Below are 21,921 nucleotides of genomic sequence, written 5' to 3' on the forward strand. Positions count from 1 at the left end.
GACTCCGCAGACTGCAGGCTCAAGAAAACAATCGCCGAAGGTATAACGTGAGCCACTGCCCTGTTGTCTACCAACCTGATGACCTCATCTGGATCTTCACTTCTGTTCGGAAGGTGGGTCTCTCGGAGAAGCTCCTCAGGCACTACTTTGGACCTTATAAGGTTGTAAGAAATTTGTCTGATGTTACTTATGAAGTTGGAGATTTCGACCCTGACACAAGATGACGAAAGATCAGAGATACGGTCCACGTCCTTCGAATGAAGCCCTATAAGGATCCTGCAACCCAGGGTAAAGTCAAAGCTCCAGCGACAGGCAACAAGCGGAAAGGTACTGAAAAAATTAGCAGCAAGGGAAGTTCTAAGAAGATCACCGCCAGGGCGAACATCAGTCATTGGGAGTCTGAGTATGCATAACTGATGACTCGTTCCCGGACTAAGAGGACGTAACACCGAGACGCTGTTCTCTTAAGGAGGGACCAATGTCGCAGAAGGAGCCGAGTAGCGCAGTTGCCGTAGTGTAATGGTTATGATACTAGATTGTTACATGGAGGGCTGTGAGTTCAAAACTCACCTGAACTGAAACATTTTAATTTCTATATTCGGTTTGAGTACATTCTAAAAGTATCCACAAATGGCAGGAATCATTGTACTGGAATGTTCTGTAGCTGTATATATACCGTATGTGTTCTGGCAGGAGGCAGTTCGCTCCGTGCTCTTGTATGTGCAAGTGCTGTATAAACCTTTGTTATGTGAAGTTAGTGTTCGTCATTCATCTACTTACACCTTCCTCTACGTGACAATATTATTCCCTTTAACCTGATACGGTCTTCGAAGAAGAATTAAATGGTGAGAGCTATGTAGATGATGACCCAAAGAAGATGATCGGCTGCACACACAACGTATGAGTCAACTGGAAGAGATATGTGAGTCATGCAACCCAACACAGCACTGTCTCTTGTCGTCTAAGAAAGCGTTAGACAAGGAATCACTCCCTGCGGCTGTTCACCCCAGTGGGCCCTTATTTACAAGTAATCAGCGAAAACGTTTTGGATTTTCACATGATATTCCATAGCATTAAAAGTGGTAACAATTAACAGTCTGGCTGCACTGTGCAATGGTTAAGGTAATGACTTCAAATACAAAAAGTTGTCGGTTTGAATCTTGCCAGGTACATTGAATTTCTTTATTTTTAAATCTTTATTGAAATGACTTTGATCATTATTTTTATTCAATTTATTAGTTTAAATGTAATTTTTTCTATTCATTTATCATGTTTATTAGTCATTGTATGAATGCATCATTTTCTCTCATTTTTCTTCCCATCAATCTGTTTCCACATGGGCTATGTATTCATGTGATTTTGAGTATTATGTATTAAATTTAATTGCTTCCATTTTGTCATTTGACATTTTCATCGTGTTATCATGTTCATTGTTTCTGTTTCTCATTTTGCTTGAATTTTGTGTCCCTGGCTTAATTTAAATCATCTTCCATGTTTTTGTCTGTAATGGAACAAGAATTTGTTTTAAATGTTTCCATGATGACTGCAATCCAAAAAAATGTACATCTTGTAACGAAAAATACATTCTTGACACCATTGCATGGTGATGTAAATAGATTATTTCATATTTCATTTGTAACCAACAGATCGGCATTTTCAAATGTTTAAACATTATGATAAATAAATAAAAATAATTATAATAGAGGGAAACATTCCACGTAGGAAATATATATCTAAAAACAAAGATGATGTGACTTACCAAATGAAAGTGCTGGCAGGTCGACAGACACACAAACAAACACAAACATACACACCAAATTCAAGCTTTCGCAACAAACTGTTGCCTCATCAGGAAAGAGGGAAGGAGAGGGAAAGACGAAAGGATGTGGGTTTTAAGGGAGAGGGTAAGGAGTCATTCCAATCCTGGGAGCGGAAAGACTTACCTTAGGGGGAAAAAAGGACGGGTATACACTCGCACACACACACACACACATATCCATCCACACATATACAGACACAAGCAGACATATTTAAAGACAAAGAGTTTGGGCAGAGATGTCAGTCGAGGCAGAAGTGCAGAGGCAAAGATGTTGTTGAATGACAGGTGAGGTATGAGTGGCGGCAACTTGAAATTAGCGGAGATTGAGGCCTGGTGGATAACGGGAAGAGAGGATATATTGAAGAGCAAGTTCCCATCTCCGGAGTTCGGATAGGTTGGTGTTAGTGGGAAGTATCCAGATAACCCGGACGGTGTAACACTGTGCCAAGATGTGCTGGCCGTGCACCAAGGCATGTTTAGCCACAGGGTGATCCTCATTACCAACAAACACTGTCTGCCTGTGTCCATTCATGCGAATGGACAGTTTGTTGCTGGTCATTCCCACATAGAATGCGTCACAGTGTAGGCAGGTCAGTTGGTAGATCACGTGGGTGCTTTCACACGTGGCTCTGCCTTTGATCGTGTACACCTTCCGGGTTACAGGACTGGAGTAGGTGGTGGTGGGAGGGTGCATGGGACAGGTTTTACACCGGGGGCGGTTACAAGGGTAGGAGCCAGAGGGTAGGGAAGGTGGTTTGGGGATTTCATAGGGATGAACTAAGAGGTTACGAAGGTTAGGTGGACGGCGGAAAGACACTCTTGGTGGAGTGGGGAGGATTTCATGAAGGATGGATCTCATTTCTGGGCAGGATTTTAGGAAGTCGTATCCCTGCTGGAGAGCCACATTCAGAATCTGATCCAGTCCCGGAAAGTATCCTGTCACAAGTGGGGCACTTTTGTGGTTCTTCTGTGGGAGGTTCTGGGTTTGAGAGGATGAGGAAGTTGCTCTGGTTATTTGCTTCTGTACCAGGTCGGGAGGGTAGTTGCGGGATGCGAAAGCTGTTGTCAGGTTGTTGGTGTAATGCTTCAGGGATTCCGGACTGGAGCAGATTCCAGGCGTTCAAGAAAGTGGTTGGTGTCTTTGATGAAGGATGGGAGACTGCACGTAATGGGTTGAAGGTGTTGATCTACGTAGGCAGAGATACGTTCTGTGGGGGCTTGGTAACCAGCTACAACCCAATCATCCTGGCCGTCCCATTGTAGCTGGTTACCAAGCCCCCACAGAACGTATCTCTGCCTACGTAGATCAACACCTTCAACCCATTACGTGCAGTCTCCCATCCTTCATCAAAGACACCAACCACTTTCTTGAACGCCTGGAATCCTTACCCAATCCGTTATCCCCAGAAACCATCCTTGTAACCATTGATGCCACTTCCTTATACACAAATATCCCGCACGTCCAGGGCCTCGCTGCGATGGAGCACTTCCTTTCACGCCGATCACCTGCCACCCTACCTAAAACCTCTTTCCTCATTACCTTAGCCAGCTTCATCCTGACCCACAACTTCTTCACTTTTGAAGGCCAGACATACCAGCAATTAAAGGGAACAGCCATGGGTACCAGGATGGCCCCTTCGTACGCCAACCTATTCATGGGTCGCTTAGAGGAAGCCTTCTTGGTTACCCAGGCCTGCCAACCCAAAGTTTGGTACAGATTTATTGATGACATCTTCATGATCTGGACTCACAGTGAAGAAGAACTCCAGAATTTCCTCTCCAACCTCAACTCCTTTGGTTCCATCAGATTCACCTGGTCCTACTCCAAATCCCATGCCACTTTCCTTGATGTTGACCTCCACCTGTCCAATGGCCAACTTCACACGTCCGTCCACATCAAACCCACCAACAAGCAACAGTACCTCCATTACGACAGCTGCCACCCATTCCACATCAAACGGTCCCTTCCCTACAGCCTAGGTCTTCGTGGCAAACGAATCTGCTCCAGTCCGGAATCCCTGAAGCATTACACCAACAACCTGACAACAGCTTTCGCATCCCGCAACTACCCTCCCGACCTGGTACAGAAGCAAATAACCAGAGCAACTTCCTCATCCTCTCAAACCCAGAACCTCCCACGGAAGAACCACAAAAGTGCCCCACTTGTGACAGGATACTTTCCGGGACTGGATCAGATTCTGAATGTGGCTCTCCAGCAGGGATACGACTTCCTAAAATCCTGCCCAGAAATGAGATCCATCCTTCATGAAATCCTCCTCACTCCACCAAGAGTGTCTTTCCGCCGTCCACCTAACCTTCGTAACCTCTTAGTTCATCCCTATGAAATCCCCAAACCACCTTCCCTACCCTCTGGCTCCTACCCTTGTAACCGCCCCCGGTGTAAAACCTGTCCCATGCACCCTCCCACCACCACCTACTCCAGTCCTGTAACCCGGAAGGTGTACACGATCAAAGGCAGAGCCACGTGTGAAAGCACCCACGTGATCTACCAACTGACCTGCCTACACTGTGACGCATTCTATGTGGGAATGACCAGCAACAAACTGTCCATTCGCATGAATGGACACAGGCAGACAGTGTTTGTTGGTAATGAGGATCACCCTGTGGCTAAACATGCCTTGGTGCACGGCCAGCACATCTTGGCACAGTGTTACACCGTCCGGGTTATCTGGATACTTCCCACTAACACCAACCTATCCGAACTCCGGAGATGGGAACTTGCTCTTCAATATATCCTCTCTTCCCGTTATCCACCAGGCCTCAATCTCCGCTAATTTCAAGTTGCCGCCACTCATACCTCACCTGTCATTCAACAACATCTTTGCCTCTGCACTTCTGCCTCGACTGACATCTCTGCCCAAACTCTTTGTCTTTAAATATGTCTGCTTGTGTCTGTATATGTGTGGATGGATATGTGTGTGTGTGTGTGTGCGAGTGTATACCCGTCCTTTTTTCCCCCTAAGGTAAGTCTTTCCGCTCCCAGGATTGGAATGACTCCTTACCCTCTCCCTTAAAACCCACATCCTTTCGTCTTTCCCTCTCCTTCCCTCTTTCCTGATGAGGCAACAGTTTGTTGCGAAAGCTTGAATTTGGTGTGTATGTTTGTGTTTGTTTGTGTGTCTGTCGACCTGCCAGCACTTTCATTTGGTAAATAAAAATAATTAGATTCACATTCACAAAGATTTCAAGTTGAAAAAGAATGATGGGAAGGACAAATAAGAGCCATTGAAGAAGTTAATAAGTTGATGAAAATGATGTGACAAAGAAATACAAATAAAAGAAACAGCATGTAAACCAGTTAATTGAATAAAAATAACGATCAAAGTCATTTCGATAAATAAACAGATTTCATTGTATCTGACAAGATTCAAACCGACAACCTTAACCGTGGTGCTATTCAACCAGCTCATTAGTTGTTACCAGTTGTAAAGCTGGAGAGCACTATGCAACATTCAGAATTTTTTTCTTTGATTGCTCGCAAATGAGGGCTCACCAGGTCCATGGTTGCAGGGTGCAATTCCTTGGACCTTCACATACATCACCATATAAAGTGTTTCAAAAAGTCGATCCCACCGCTGGGGATGTGAACAACATATACTGATAAACAAATGATAACAGTTTCAGAAAAATTGGAGTTTTATTAAGGATAAAGAGCTTCACAAATTTTGCAAGTCCGTAATGCGTTTGTCCCTCTCTGGCTCTTATCCAACCAGTTATTCAGCATGACGTTGATTTGTAGAATTGCTGGATGTCCGCCTGAGGGATATCATGACCAATTATGTCCAATTGGTGCATTAGATTGTCAAAAATCCCAAGCTTGTTGGAGGACCCTACCCATAATGCTCCAAATGATCTCAATTCGGGAGAGATTCGGTGATCTTGCTGGCCGAAGAAGGGCTCGGCAAGCACGAAGACGAGCAACAGAAACTCTCACTGTCTGCGAGTGGGCATTATCTTGCTGAAATGTAAGCCCAAGATGGCTTGCCATGAGGGCAACAAAACAGGTTATAGAATATTGTCAGCATACCTTGTGCTGTAAGAGTGCTGCAGATGACAACCAAAGGGGTCAAGGGGTCTTGCTATGAAAAGAAATGTTGTCCCAGATCACCACTCCCGACTGTCAGGCTGTACGGCGGGCAACAGTCAGGATGGTACCCCACCACTGTCCGGGGCATCTCCAGACATTCGAATTGAGCCCCGCTGACCAGTGAAGATGTGTCTGGAGATGCCCCGGTCAGCGGAGGGATACCAACCTGACTGTAGCGCATTATATGGCCTGACAACCAGGATTTTATACTCTGGGCTGCAGTTTCTTTTCATAGCAGCACCCCTTTGATTGTCATTTGCGGCACCTTTACAGCACAGTGGTATGTTGACAATATTCTACGCCCTGTTTTGTTGCCACTCATGGCAAGTCATCTTGGACTTAAATTTCAGCAAGATAATGCATACGCACACAGGGCAAGAGATTCTGTTTCTCACTGTTGTGCTTGCAAAACAGCAAGACCTCTCCCCAATTGAAAACATTTGGAGCATTATGGGCAAGGGGACTGATGACCATAGACGTTAAGTCCCATAGTGCTCAGAGCCATTTGAACCATTATGGGCAGAGCCCTCCAACTAGCTTGGGATTTTGACAATCTAATGCACCAATTGGATAGAATTTGGCACGATGTTCCTCAGGAGAACTGCCAACAACTCTGTCATTCAATGCCAAGTCAAATAACTGCTTGCTTAAGGGCCAGAGATGGACCAAGACGTTATTGACTTATTCATTTTGTGAAACTCTTTCTCTTGAATAAATCATTCCTTTTCTGAAATTGTAATAATTTGTTCATCTGTACTTGTTCATGACATCATCCCAGATGGATAATCCCTTCATGGTGCATTTTTTCTTTTCCCTAAGAGTGTATTTTATTGTGTCCTTCATTTAATTTTGATGCTAAATTGGAGTATTGTGTTATACACCCAATACTACTTTAATTATTGATTTTTTTAAAATTTTGTGTTCATACATCTTTAGCACAAACATTTCATTATTCTTTACTCCACTTCCTACTAGAACTTATTTCACAATGCCCTGTTGTTAGTTTATTTGGACCTGTATCTGAGTTACATTTGCGTCTGTGTTGACAGTATGTTATAACCCTGCACATTGAGCGATTTTCTACAGTCCTTCGTAAATTTAATGAGGGAACATTCCACGTGGAAAAAATATATCTAAAAACAAAGATGATGAGACTTACCAAACAAAAGCGCTGGCAGGTCGATAAACACACAAACAAACACAAACATACACACAAAATTCAAGCTTTCACAACAAACGGTTGCTTCATCCGGAAAGAGGGAAGGAGAGGGAAAGACGAAAGGATGTGGGTTTTAAGGGAGAGGGTAAGGAGTCATTCCAATCCCAGGAGCGGAAAGACTTACCTTAGGGGGAAAAAAGGACAGGTATACACTCGCGCGCGTGCACACACACACACACACACACACACACACACACACACACACACACACACACACATATATCCATCCGCACATACACAGACACAAGCAGACATTTGTAAAGGCAAAGAGTTTGGGCAGAGGTGTCAGTCGAGGCGGAAGTAAAGAGGCAAAGATGTTGTTGAATGACAGGTGAGGTATGAGCGGCGGCAGCTTGAAATTAGTGGAGGTTGAGGCCTGGCAGGTAACGAGAAGAGAGGATATATTGAAGAGCAAGTTCCCATCTCCGGAGTTCGGATAGGTTGGTGTTAGTGGGAAGTATCCAGATAACCCAGACGGTGTAACACTGTGTCCACGTGATCTACCAACTGACCTGCCTACACTGTGACGCATTCTATGTGGGAATGACCAGCAACAAACTGTCCATTCGCATGAATGGACACAGGCAGACAGTGTTTGTTGGTAATGAGGATCACCCTGTGGCTAAACATGCCTTGGTGCTCGGCCAGCACATCTTGGCATATATAAAAACAAAGATGATGTGACTTACCAAATGAAAGTGCTGGCAGGTCGACACACACACAAACAAACACAAACATACACACAAAATTCAAGCTTTTGCAACAAACTGTTGCCTCATCAGGAAAGAGGGAAGGAGAGGGAAAGACGAAAGGAAGTGGGTTTTAAGGGAGAGGGTAAGGAGTCATTCCAATCCCGGGAGCGGAAAGACTTACCTTAGGAGGAAAAAAGGACGGGTGTACACTCGCACACACGCACATATCCATCCACACATATACAGACACAAGCAGACATATTTAAAGACAAAGAGTTTGGACAGAGATGTCAGTCGAGGCAGAAGTGCAGAGGCAAAGATGATGTTGAATGACAGGTGAGGTATGAGTGGCGGCAACTTGAAATTAGTGGAGATTGAGGCCTGGTGGGTAACGGGAAGAGAGGATATATTGAAGAGCAAGTTCCCAACTCCGGAGTTCGGATTGGGTGGTGTTGGTGGGAAGTATCCAGATAACCCGGACGGTGTAACACTGTGCCAAGATGTGCTGGCCGTGCACCAAGGCATGTGTGTGTGTGTGTGTGTGTGTGTGTGTGTGTGTGTGTGTGTGTTTGTGTGTGTGTATATATATATGCCTACGTAGATCAACACCTACAACCCATTACATGCAGTCTCCCATCCTTCATCAAAGGCACCAACCACTTTCTCGAACGCTTGGAATCCTTACCCAGTCTGTTACCCCCGAAACCATCCTTGTAACTAATGATGCCACTTCCCTATACACAAATATCCCGCACGTTTAGGGCCTCGCTGCAATGGAGCACTTCCTTTCACGCCGATCGCATGCCACCCTACCTAAAACCTCTTTCCTAATTACCTTAGCCAGCTTCATCCTGACTCACAACTTCTTCACTTTTGAAGGCCAGACATACCAACAATTAAAGGGAACAGCCATGGGTACCAGTATGGCCCCCTCGTATGCCAACCTATTTATGGGTCGCTTAGAGGAAGCCTTCTTGGTTACCCAGGCCTGCCAACCCAAAGTTAGGTACAGATTTATTGATGACATCTTCATGATCTGGACTCACAGTGAAGAAGAACTCCAGAATTTCCTCTCCAACCTCAACTCCTTTGGTTCCATCAGATTCACCTGGTCCTACTCCAAATCCCATGCCACTTTCCTTGACGTTGACCTCCATCTGTCCAATGGCCAGCTTCACACATCCGTCCACATCAAACCCACCAACAAGCAACAGTACCTCCATTATGACAGCTGCCACCCATTCCATATCAAACGGTCCCTAACCCTACAGCCTAGGCCTTCATGGCAAACGAATCTGCTCCAGTCCTGAATCCCTGAACCATTACACCAACAACCTGAAAACAGACAGCTTTCACATCCCGCAACTACCCTCCCGACCTGGTACAGAAGCAAATAACCAGAGCCACTTCGTCATCTCCTCAAACCCGGGACCTCTCACAGAAGAACCCCAAAAGGGCCCTACTTGTGACAGGATACTTCCCGGGACTGGATCAGACTCTGAATGTGGCTCTTCAGCAGGGATACGACTTCCTCGAATCCTGCCCCGAAATGAGATCCATCCTTCATGAAATCCTCCCCACTCCACCAAGAGTGTCTTTCCGCCGTCCACCTAACCTTCATAACCTCTTGGTTCATCCCTATGAAATCCCCAAACCACCTTCCCTACCCTCTGGCTCCTACCCTTGTAACTGCCCCCGGTGTAAAACCTGTCCCACGCACCCTCCCACCACCACCTACTCCAGTCCTGTAAACCGGAAGGTGTACACTGTCAAAGGCAGAGCCACGTGTGAAAGCACTCACATGATTTACCAACTGACCTGCCTACACTGTGAAGCTTTCTATGTGGGAATGACCAGCAACAAACTGTCCATTCGCATGAATGGACACAGGCAGACAGTGTTTGTTGGTAATGAGGATCACCCTGTGGCTAAACATGCCTTGGCGCACGGCCAGCACATCTTGGCACAGTGTTACACCGTCTGGTTATCTGGGAACTTGCCCTTCATTATATCCTCTCTTCCCGTTATCTACCAGGCCTCAACCTCCGCTAATTTCAAGTTGCCGCCGCTCGTACCTCACCTGTCATTCAACAACATCTTTGCCTCTGCACTTCCGCCTCGACTGACATCTCTGCCCAAACTCTTTGCCTTTAAATATGTCTGCTTGTGTCTGTATATGTGTGGATGGATATGAGTGTGTGTGTGTGTGTGTGTGTGTGTGTGTGTGTGTGTGTTGTGTGTGTGCGCGCGCGTGTGTATACCTGTAGTTTTTTCCCCCCTAAGGTAAGTCTTTCCGCTTCCGGGATTGGAATGACTCCTCACCCTATTCCTTAAAACCCATATCCTTTCGTCTTTCCCTCTCCTTCCCTCTTTCCTGATGAAGCAACCGTTTGTTGCGAAAGCTTGAATTTTGTATGTATGTTTGCGTTTGTTTGTGTGTCTATCGACCTGCCAGCACCTTCGTTTGGTAAGTCACATCATCTTTGTTTTTAGATATATTTTTCCCATGTGGAATGTTTCCCTCTATATAAAGATGCTGTTACTTACCAAACAAAAGTGTTGGTATGTTGATAGGAGACAATAAAAAACACACAAACACACACACAAATTTCAAGCTTTCGCAACCCAAGGTTGCTTCGTCAGGAAAGAGGGAAGGAAAGGGAAAGACGAAAGGATGTGGGTTTTAAGGGAGAGGGTAAGGAGTCATTCCAATCCCGGGAGCGGAAAGACTTACCTTAGGGGGAAAAAAGGACAGGTATACACTCGCACACACGCACATATCCGTGCGTGTGTGCGAGTGTATACCTGTCCTTTTTTCCCCCTAAGGTAAGTCTTTCCGCTCCCGGGATTGGAATGACTCCTTACCCTCTCCCTTAAAACCCACTTCCTTTCGTCTTCCCCTCTCCTTCCCTCTTTCCTGATGAGGCAACAGTTTGTTGCGAAAGCTTGAATTTTGTGTGTATGTTTGTGTTTGTTTGTGTGTCTATCGACCTGCCAGCGCTTTTGTTCGGTAAGTCACCTCATCTTTGTTTTTTATATATATATATATATATATATATATATATATATATATATATATATATATATATATATATATATATATATATATATATATATACACGCACACAAAATTCAAGCTTTTGCAACCCACGGTTGTGTTTGTGTGGGTGGGTGGGAGAGAGAGAGCGAGGGTTGGGGGGGGGGGGGGGGGGCAGTCTATGTGCGTAGTTAATTTCTCCTGGAACAATGTAACTTTAACTCCAAGGAAGGACATTGTTTGAAAACTTTGCAGCATTTTCAGTCTAATATTCCATCATTTTTTGGGAGTTCAACTGGGATATTATTAACTGTTGTACTGATCAAGAGGTGGAATATTCGGTCTGCCTGGAAAACTTCAAGAAATACACATTCAATTTTGTTCAAGTGCCTATTGGCTGCTTAGTGTTTCATCTCATGTGGTTGGTTTTCTTTACTTCTTCTCTTGTTTGACAGTATTAAATATTTTTCTCATGTTCTGTATTTGTTTTAATTGTTTGTTTGATTGTGTCCTTTGCTGTTGAACATTTAGAAAAATGTGCAACAGAGAATATAAAAGATGGCAGTGTACTATTTGTGGGATAAGGGAGATGAGGAGAAACTGCTGAGCTAAACTCTTCAAAGCCTATGTTTTTTATGTACGAGTGGCACCTGAGCAGTCGACTTGGTTGATGCTCTTGGATAGCTGCTACAAGTTGTCTCAGTGGCTAAAAGTAAATGTCAGCTGGGTTGGTTATATTTTTTGGATAGAATTTGTAGAGTATGTGCCCATCTTGACATCAGCCAGTGTTAGTATTGTGTTCTGCAAATGTCCTGAAACATTTGCATGATTTACTGTCTTTTCTTTTATTCATTATAACTAAAATTATTGAATTATATTCTCAGTCATTTTTTTGTGTTTGTGTATGTGACAGTCATCTTTTGTCTTCACTTGCTTGTCCTGAGGAAAATGATTAGTGGTGTTACAGAGCACACAGAATTGTTTACTTTCTGATGATGTGTACTGTTTCACTTAAAACCTAGGGGAAGCGCACAATCGATTTCAAAGTGTTATCCGTGGAATGCAAGTACCAGCTGGATTGTGACATATGTGATAATTCTCTGATTGACTAATATGATATTGTATGGTACTTCACATGTATCACAGAGACTTGGTGATTAAATTTTCTTATCATTCATTTTAAAAAACACTGTTTGAAATATTCCTCAGTATGCTTTTACTTAAAATATTCTCTATAAATAATAAATATAAGGAACTGTCAGCCTCGATTGTGGTAATGAAACAGGTACCTAGGTTTCAGCCCAAATAATTGAGCCTTCTTCATAAGATATACCTGAATCTGAATCTGGAAAAAAAAATGCATATCACAAACCAATCTTCCAGCTATGTATTTGAGGTACCATTGTTCAAAAAAGTATGCCGACTTCTTTCAACTGTGGATTGTTCAACGCGTGACAAGGACAGTACCTCCACTACTCCTCTTCTACTTTTTCAAATTTGAGAGACTGTCATGTGACTTTAGACTGACCATTACTGGGAAAGAAAATATTGTGTGTACAGTTTAGTGATAACTCTAGGTTCAGATCTTCCACCAGTGAAAATTTGTAAATTGTCAGGAAGGAATGTACAGGTTATTGGCATTTGTATGGCAGTCTCTTTATATGAAATAGCTCTTCAACGAACTGTTGACGTGGAAAAAAAATTGATGTATTGCTGTTCCAAACTGTGATGATATTATATTTATAGAACACACTTCAGTAATCATATGTTTATTATGACTTTCTTTATGTGTTTTCTTTTACTTACAGACATGTGCTGGAAGTATATCTAGAGCAGAAAAGTGATCCGCTGGTAGGAACTGTGGAACCATCTATGTACCTGGGTCGCTTTGACTGGGATACAACACTCAAGCCAGTGGACATAAGACCCTACGCGAAGGAGGTGATAGCAAATGTAACTGCAGTTCACGCGGAGGTACAACGCGTGTCGCCAGGCCTCGTACACCGCGTACTGTCACAGATTGTTGAAACTGTTGCAGAGGAGCTTGCTCGACTTATGAGTTGTGTGGCTCGCTTCAGCCTGCAGGGAAACCAGCAGGCTCGTGCAGATATAAGGGCAGTGCAGGAAGCTTTGCGCTTCTACACGACCCCTACAGCTCAGTAAGTGGCTTTTCAGAACCCTTCCTTACCACTCTGTCTTAATGCACAGGGCATCACATCAAACTGTGCCGTCTGCAAGTATTATATATTTTTGATGTGACAAGAAAATGGTCTCAGACAAAGTTTTTTTGACTTCACATTATGTTACCAAAAATCACTTGTATGGCATATTCAATGACTAGCATTTTTTTGAAATGGTACTACAGTTTTTTTGCCAGAATTACATATCTGTATTATAATAAACGACATTAACATAACACAAGACTTAAAGTAAACCAAAACTGAGGCGTATACAAAATTTACTGTCCTGATTGTAAGCCTGGAATCTTAAAACACAGTACAAGGAACATATGGGAATAACTCATTTGATTGGACTGGTTGATTCATTCATTCATTCATTCATTCACATTCATTTATAGACAGATTTCTTTGCGTGAATATCATGATTACACTTGCAAGTATACATTATTTACAGCATAAATAAACAATTTAGCCAATACAGAAACATCACCAGTGACATTTACAACTGCTCAAGAGTTACACATCAGTTATTTCACTGCATGGTATAATTCACAAGCTATATATGTACATTGATTACCACAGTCTAAAGTTCCGCTGTACCGAAGCCACAGTTTGGTAGTTTCGTCATAGTACATAAATGACATAGTAAATGGTAGGGTTACTGGTAGTATTGATATCATTGGCAGGGAAAGAAATTTAAATGAATGTGTGACAGAGAAATTGTGAGCCAATGATGTCTCATTGTTTTTTGTTTGTTTGTTTTGCACATAAGTAGAACCACACATCCTTCATTGTTAGTCCATCGTGTATTTTATATCCTTACCAAATGTAAATTGCACTTTATGAATAACAAAAACTAGTTGATGGTGTAATTGCTATTCTTTTATGCACAAACATAAAAAATCTATATAATTGTTGTTATTTTGTACCTGATAAAACAATCTTCATCAGGATCAAAGGCAAGAGTTTCCTGTTAATACAGATAAGTGCATAAGTTGCTTATGAATAACAGAAAAATTTTCTGTGTAAGATCAATGAAGTATTGAACTGATGTTACAAATCAACAATTTTCTTGTAAAAGCTGAGTCAAAGAAATATCCGGTAGGTAAGCAACACACATAATGCACAGGTAACACGATCATGATCTTAACTGACCATGGATACTAAGAAAACTGCTGTTGTCTACACTTACTTGTGATAGTCTATGATAGCCTACGGTAGTTTTGCAACTCTACTACACACACACACACACACACACACACATTGTGCTCTGTGGGTAATTTGTTATTGATCAGACTGAATGTCTATTTGTAATAGTCACAAGCTTGATGCTGTAAACTCCTGAAGTGAGTTAAGACTATTACATGGTAAATATGTTTTAAGGCTTTTTAAAACTGTTATAGTCCCTCTGTCATTGATATCTTTTGCCAGTTAATTACACAACTGTCAGATAAAATATACTTGCTTGGGTCCGAACTTCGTTTATAGTTAAATGTAAGAAAGAACTACCATATTTGAGTGAATATAGGCTGCACTTTTTTTCCCTGGATTTTGGCTTGAAAAATCATGGTGCAGACTATAATCAAGATTCTCTCCCACTGCCCCCCTCCTAAATATCATAAATCATCATTTTAAAAATGACATGTTCATGTATCTTGTGGGTTGAAATTAACACCATTGGAAGTTACTGCAGTTACTTTGTAAACCATCCAAGACTCCAGAAGAAAATAGCAGAAAAACTTATACCTTATGTACAAATACAGTAGTTATTCTTGTGAAAAGAGAAAAGCAACTTGTTTTCACAAAACTGCACCAGTCACTTCCCACCTTCTCAGTATTGCCAGCATCTGGTTCTTCATCATTGCTAGATGATCCAGAATACTGCTTGGAGTCACTACCGCAAAGAATGTCATTTTAATTTCCATCAACATTATTGGAAATTGCATTGACTGCCAAGCAGCTAAAATGCAAGGGAAGCCTTATGACACAGGCACACATTGCAAATGGCCTCCTGGCATTGAAGTTGCTTTGTTCCTGATATAATTTCTATAGAAATGCCTTACACTAGCTTTGACTGTATGATTGATTTATACAACCAAAGACAGCAAACACTTGTCAGGGCATCAGGAATAATGACTAGGTCATAGTAGTTTCCTTCTTTCAGGGGCACTGATAACCTCAGTGTTGAATGCCTGTAAGCTCGAAACACACACACACACACACACACACACACACACACACACACACACACACACACCCATCGCTCCATTCAGTTTTTGTTTCACTTGATCTCCAGTGGGCCTATAAAAAATATCTAACAGGAGAATTGGTTTTGAGCGAAGAAGAGCTCGTGGCCATTTATTTCAGACTGCTTAAATCCAGTCTATGACCAGTTCCTCTGTCAGCCACCCACTGTTGTGAACTCTTACAATAATACCAGCTGAGAAGCTTTCTCTCTCGGGGATAATTTTTTGATTAAAAACTATATATGGTGTCAGTTTTTGTCCATCAGCTATAATGCTCAGCTTCACAGTAAACCACTATTTTTGAGCACCATATGTACGAACACACACTTCGTTCTCCTCCGTTATGTACTGCAGTGCTATTCAGTATATCAGAATAGAATGGCATTTGGTCTACATTCCTTATGTGGGAATGTAAATAAGGATTTTGTCATCAAAGTTGGACCATGGAATGCTGAAAAGATACTCCTGAGGCAGTTGTTGTGTGATTGTAGTTCTGCAATGAAAAGATAGATTATTTCATATTTATTGACAAACCCAGCCATATGAAACTTTGTATTCCAGTATCAAAATGTTTCTTCTATGTGCTATTTTCCAGCCTTCAGTTAGAGTCATTTCTGTTGTAATGGCATATCCACATTTCTGTTTTGAACTACAAGATGAAACAAGTCTTTTTCCTCATCTGGATATTTGAACTTTTGCTCTCAAAATGAACACTGACATTTCGAATTATGTAAGAGTTTCTCTTCACGTGCACACCACCAACAGGGACCAATGACCCAGTAGTGCCCCCCCCCCCCCCCTCTTTAAACAAACCAGCCAACACCACCAATGAATGGTTTTTTTTTTTTTCCAGCATGAAATCTACATCCAGATTCCTTTACCATCATCACTCACAAACTAAATGATCAACTTTTCTCTTGCACTAAGTTTGGAACTTCCCTACATTCTCTCTTAAATTAGTCACTTCACCAGATCTCCCAGTATGCAAAACCAGTCCTGTTCGTGATGAGTCATCCTTTGTAATGACGTATTTGAAGAAGGGGAGGTGAGTGAGGTGAGAGGTGGGATGCAGGTAACCGTAAGGGCCTAAAGTGCACAGTTGTTGATATTGAGACTGTAGCGTATATGCATGCACCTGACATCTATGGATCATATGGTGAAACAGCTTTGTCTCCACTGTTGGCCCACATTGTATTTATGAACATTCATGCAAACCTGTCTCACCAGTTTCTCTGATATTTATTTCCAAATGGGTCCAAAACACAAAGCACAATATTATTTGTTCTGCTCTGCTCAATTTTTATGTAGTGTTGACAACATAACTTAATGTCTGCACCATGTACGTAGTACTACTAATTCATAATTGGAGTTATATTCACAATTTTTCCTCAACTTCAAGTCCCAGTACATACTTAATGAAAAAGATGATGATGGAGAGTTATATATGTGATGCATTTAGTATCTGTTCTTTGTTCTGATTCTAGTTTCTTATTAATTACAAGCTTTACTACTGTCAAAACACTCTATGCCGCTGAAACATGGTTAAAAAACAAGTCAGACCTCTGTCACTGGTGTTTTGTCTACAAATATGATTTTCACAAACATCTATTTCTCCCACAGCTTTGTGTCATGTCTTTTGGGCCATTATGGTTCTCATTTCTTCAATTCTTTTCCTACTTAAACTTCCTACTGACACCTGCCCTATTGGTGATGAGTCACCCTTCGTTATGCAGGAGCTAAAGAAGGGGACTGCGAGAGATGCAACTCAGAATACTGTCTAATTGAACTTTCTCGTAAATTTACTAGTGTGGCTTATAGTACAGATTTGCTTTTTGTTGTAATCTGTCAAGAGTTTAACTTCAGCCTATGTTCACACATATATACAAGATGAAAAGTATTTAAACCGACAAACTCTGGGAGGTTGTAGGGGACATAAAAACAAATACTTTCCCCTAATTTCATTTTTTCCTATGAGGATTATTTAAACCGGTGGCGGCCGTATTACGATCTTCAATTGTTAGAGGGCGTATTATGCTTTAACTTGTAGGCAACTGCTGTCCACCAGTGTAGTAATGCATTGTCTCTGTTTACTAATGGAGCGATACACCTGGAGTGAGTACACTGATGTGGTTGGTGTGTACTATGTAGCACACCACAACAGACGAGCTGCACAGTGGGTTTATCAACAACAATATCCTAATCGCCGTATCCCGCATCATACTACCTTTGCTGCTGTGTACCAACGTCTGCGTGAGACCGGGTCATTTAGCAGATTACCTGGACAGGGACACAATCGCACGGTAAGAACGCTGCAATTTGAGGAAGCTGTTTTGCAGCATGTGGAGTGGGATCCTTCAATCAGCACTCGTGCAATTGCACATAACATGGGGACGAATGTAAGAACAGTCCTTCGAGAGCAATTGTTACGTCCATTTAACTTGCAGCGTGTCCACAACATGGAACCAGTTGGTTATCCACCCAGAGCACAGTTTTCGCAGTGGTACCTGAAACAGTGTGAAATGCATCCTACATTTCCATCCTCTGTGTTGTTTACTGATGAAGCAATGCTCGGGAGTAATGGAGTCTTCAACGTGCACAATTCGCATGTTTGGAGTGAGGATAACCCATATGCCACAGTTACTAACGCTCATCAAGTGCGGTTCTTTGTTAATGTGTGGGTCGGTGTTGTTGGGGACTGTTTAATTGGGCCATACCTGCTACCTAGGCCATTAAATGGCAGGCACTATTACAATTTTCTCGCCAGAGCATTGCCAGAATTGCTGGAAGACGTCCCGCTCCCTGCAAGACAACGCATTTGGTTCCAACATGTCAGGGCGCTGGCACATTTCAGTCGTTGTGTGCGTGGATTCCTGGACCAACAGATCCCCGAAACGTGGATTGGCAGAGGTGGTCCTGTACCAAGGCCTGCTCAATCCCCAGATATGTCCTCTCTGGACTTTTTTTTGTGTGGGGAGAGATGCGCAACCTTGTTTATGCAACGCCTGTTGCATCAGAAGAGGATCTGGTTGCGCGGATAGTAGCAGCAGCAAGAACAATTCAGGATACTCCTGGGGTTTTTGCCCTTGTGAGACAGAACATGATCCGACAGTGTAACCTTTGTTTATGTGTCAATGGAGGCATTTTTGAAAATCTGCTGTAATTGAAATTGGGTTGTGTTAATGTGTTGTATCTTGGTCATAAAAAAATGGAAAAGCGTTTGTTGGTTTAATTAATTTGCCGCCAGAGAAATCTGCCTCTACCGGTTTAAATACTCCTCATAGGAAAAAATGACATTAGGGGAAAATATTGTTGTGGTGTCCCCTACAACCTCCCAGAGTTTGTCAGTTTAAATACTTTTCACACTGTATGTGGTTTCATGATAATGTATGGAGCTGTTTACCAAGTGTAGCTGCATATGATTATTATTTTTGTTGTTTTAAACTGTATTTTTGAAGTTGTGTTCACTAAGAACTGTGAAAATACCCCACTTATTAAACAGCTCTTTGCAATGGGTCTTCATGTTAGTATTTGTAATTATTCTGATAGCCCTGTTTTGCATTTTGAATACATTGTCTGGCTTCTGAGCATTAATCACACACTTTTTTTACATTTTATTCTTTTGTTTGTATTGGAGTAATTTTTTAGTTACATGTAGTGTATCCCTGTGTTGGCCATTTCTGTACTGATGTTATGTTTTCACTATAGGGGATTCTTTGAGGAAGCACTGGAAGCAATACCTCCACTAACAAATGCAGCAGACAAGCAGTAAGTAAAAAACCTTGTAGACTTTTCTTTAATATGTAGCTGCTATCTTTATTTTTGTATGAGATGTGAGTTTTTTCTCCAACCATTGAATATCTGTAGATGTGATCTCTTTTTTAACAGGGTTGTTGAAGAAATCCTTGCCAAGTTTAGAGTGAACATGCGACTGCAGCTTTTGTGTTTCTGTGATCCAAAGACACAACAGACACAGGTCATTTGATTCTAGCAAGAGGAGGAGACAGCTTTCGGCTGCTCACTCCAGGCCATCCTTTTTCCAGCAGACATTTACTGGGAAACTCCAGTGTAGAACAGAACAGGTACTGGAGAACACGTGCAATATTGTTTGGAATAGTGGACCTTGGTGTTTGTTAAACTTTCCACATGCTAGTAGCTGGAAAGTTCAGTCAGTACATAAGTGGTATTCACAAAGTGAATGTAAAAGTAATAACAATTCTTTTTAAGAAAATGCTCTCTTCATTGTAAGGTGCTGTTAGCGCTGAAATCTGTAGCTCGTGATTCCATTGGCCATTTCTAGCTACTACCAAGTAGGTGCCTAGAATGGTAACTAGTATCAGTATATTGTAACATAAGTACTGGAATCAGACTGTGACTTCATTTTATAGAAGCAGTAGAGTTTCCATGCATATGTGTCTGTGCTCCATGTAATATTTTTCTACTGTTGTTGAGAGTCAATTTTTTTTCACAAGTATGTGCTCAAAAGCTTTCACTCACCAGCGAACTCATCATCCTTATGCCTCTCCAGAGTGCTTATAATATATTGCAGTTCATTATACAACAAATACACATACAGCCAATTTGACCGCAAAAGTGTGCTGCCAAGGTGTTTTGCACTCTGGACAGTTTCCTAATACTAGGTAGTAATTTGACATTGTTCTTTGATGCAGTGACATTTCATTATTTTCAGTTTCAAAATTTTATTTAACGTAGTTCTAATACATATTGTATTTCTGAGTGCAAATGCTTTTCAGATTTTCTTTGCTGTAAATATTATAGAAACTTCAGCTTGTAGCATTTTTGTAAAAAGAAAGATAATGTAGTTGTTGTTTGGTGCCAGTTAAGTGCCCTTGGACGTTCTCTTGGGTTCATTCACCGCCGTGGCGAAAGAGATGGTGATAAGAAATGCAGGATACCTTGTAAAATGTGCCTTGTTTTTTATTAACAGTTGTTGTTCTGCCAAGGACTTCATTTGATCTATGAAACTAGACAATACTGAACTTATATACTGTTAACAAGGGCCTGTAACTTCTACTATCATAATATGTACTGTTCTGCAGACTGATATTTGTTCCTCTTGGTTTGTTATTTCATGCTTTTTCCAAACTGGTGTGATTGTTAAGGAAAGTTAGTGGTATTGTTTCTAAGCAGAAACTTATATCAAACTGAAATACCCCACTATTTGTTTCTAGAGCTTTCCTCATTTTCCCCTTGTAATTAAGTTAGTGATCAATACCTTTCAACTTCAGAACTGTAGTCATTGCTCATTATAAAAGCAACACAGATAATATAAATACAGAAAACTTTCATTTGTCAAATGAGATAACAGAAAAGAAATGAATACCTGATTTACTTGTGCCCATAAATACTGTTTTTGAGGCATTAATGTTACTGATAGAACACTTCAGCAAGCTAAAAATGTATAGAAAGTGATTTGCATTATTGACAGTCAATTCGTACTTCTCAGGAAGCTATTGGAGGCAGCTCAGCTGAAAAACCACTTTCATAAATATTGTTATGATGAATGTCAGGATGTATGCGATTGTCATTGTTTGTAGTTGAATGCTATATACTATAGTTGTTTTATCTGGCTGACAGGAGAATCCTAAATGCATCTCAATTTCTAGAGTACAAACAAGTGTAAAGAGCACATAAGAATCTGTTATCTTCCCATGTTGTATTTTCTTTCATTTACATGTGGTTTTTCCCATGCTAAGAAATGCCTCTCACTCTTTTTTTGTGTATACTGCCGCTGTAATTTGTGATAGAAATGAAATTTATTGTAACTTGTAATGAATGAATTGTATAATTACGCTATCTGAGAGGATTCCTCCGAAGGCTGTTTGAAGCTTTAAGACTGGGGTCACTCCATATCCCATCAGAACAGTTTATTTATTATATGTATTAAAGAACATTTATAGCTACACAATAACAATACTTATTCCATTTTTATTTAACTTTGGTTTAACATTAGTACATGTAATTGTGTACAAATAGCCCTAGGCCTTCCAGTTCTATGACATTATCTCAGGATGCTTGTACTGTTTATTTCGTTAGGCTGGAACTAGTTGATATGTAGCATCTGTGTGTATAGTGTGAGGTGTGATGCAAGGTTGCTGTAATGAGCCTTTATACCAAGTATCAGTGTCAGGTATTTCTTAAGTTATCTATTGTTTAGTGTGAATGACAGATGTACAGCTTAAAGAATGTGTGCACACATCAGAGTTATTTATTTTTCAGTTCACCAGTCATTGAATATTTAATTCTCTCATTTTGTGTTCAGAATAAACCATGGATGATGATTCCTTGTACAGTTGTTTATTATTATTATTACTATTACTCATACACTTGTTTACATGTGAGTTATAAAAAGGCTTTGTGTGTGTGTGTGTGTGTGTGTGTGTGTGTGTGTGTGTGTGTTGGTTGGTTGCCACTTGTTTGAAGAAGAAAAACGAATTAATTGTGATACTGTAATAGAAATAAAAGAACTTGTTATGAAATTACATTAACTGATAATAAATTATTTTTCAGTAAGCTTAGCTGTGACTTTTTAACAGTCCCTGACCTTTGAAATGAAAATAAATAAGTAAATTGTGGAATGTGCAACGTGTCTAATTATGAAG

The 21,921-nt window shown here is 41.3% G+C and overlaps 1 protein-coding gene across 1 annotated transcript in view; it reads left to right on the forward strand.

The window, feature by feature from the left end:
* The window catches only part of LOC126483914 (exocyst complex component 2), a 125,714-nt gene extending 103,877 nt beyond the window's left edge, over nucleotides 1-21,837 (forward strand). Inside the window, 3 exon segments of the mRNA XM_050107187.1 lie at nucleotides 12,684-13,034; nucleotides 19,007-19,066; nucleotides 19,187-21,837. Coding sequence (XP_049963144.1) covers nucleotides 12,684-13,034; nucleotides 19,007-19,066; nucleotides 19,187-19,283 — 508 coding nt within the window. The 3' untranslated portion in view covers nucleotides 19,284-21,837.
* Nucleotides 21,838-21,921: the final 84 nt, after the last annotated feature.

This window comes from Schistocerca serialis, chromosome 6 (genome assembly GCF_023864345.2).
Source record: "Schistocerca serialis cubense isolate TAMUIC-IGC-003099 chromosome 6, iqSchSeri2.2, whole genome shotgun sequence".
Classification (NCBI taxonomy): domain Eukaryota; kingdom Metazoa; phylum Arthropoda; class Insecta; order Orthoptera; family Acrididae; genus Schistocerca; species Schistocerca serialis.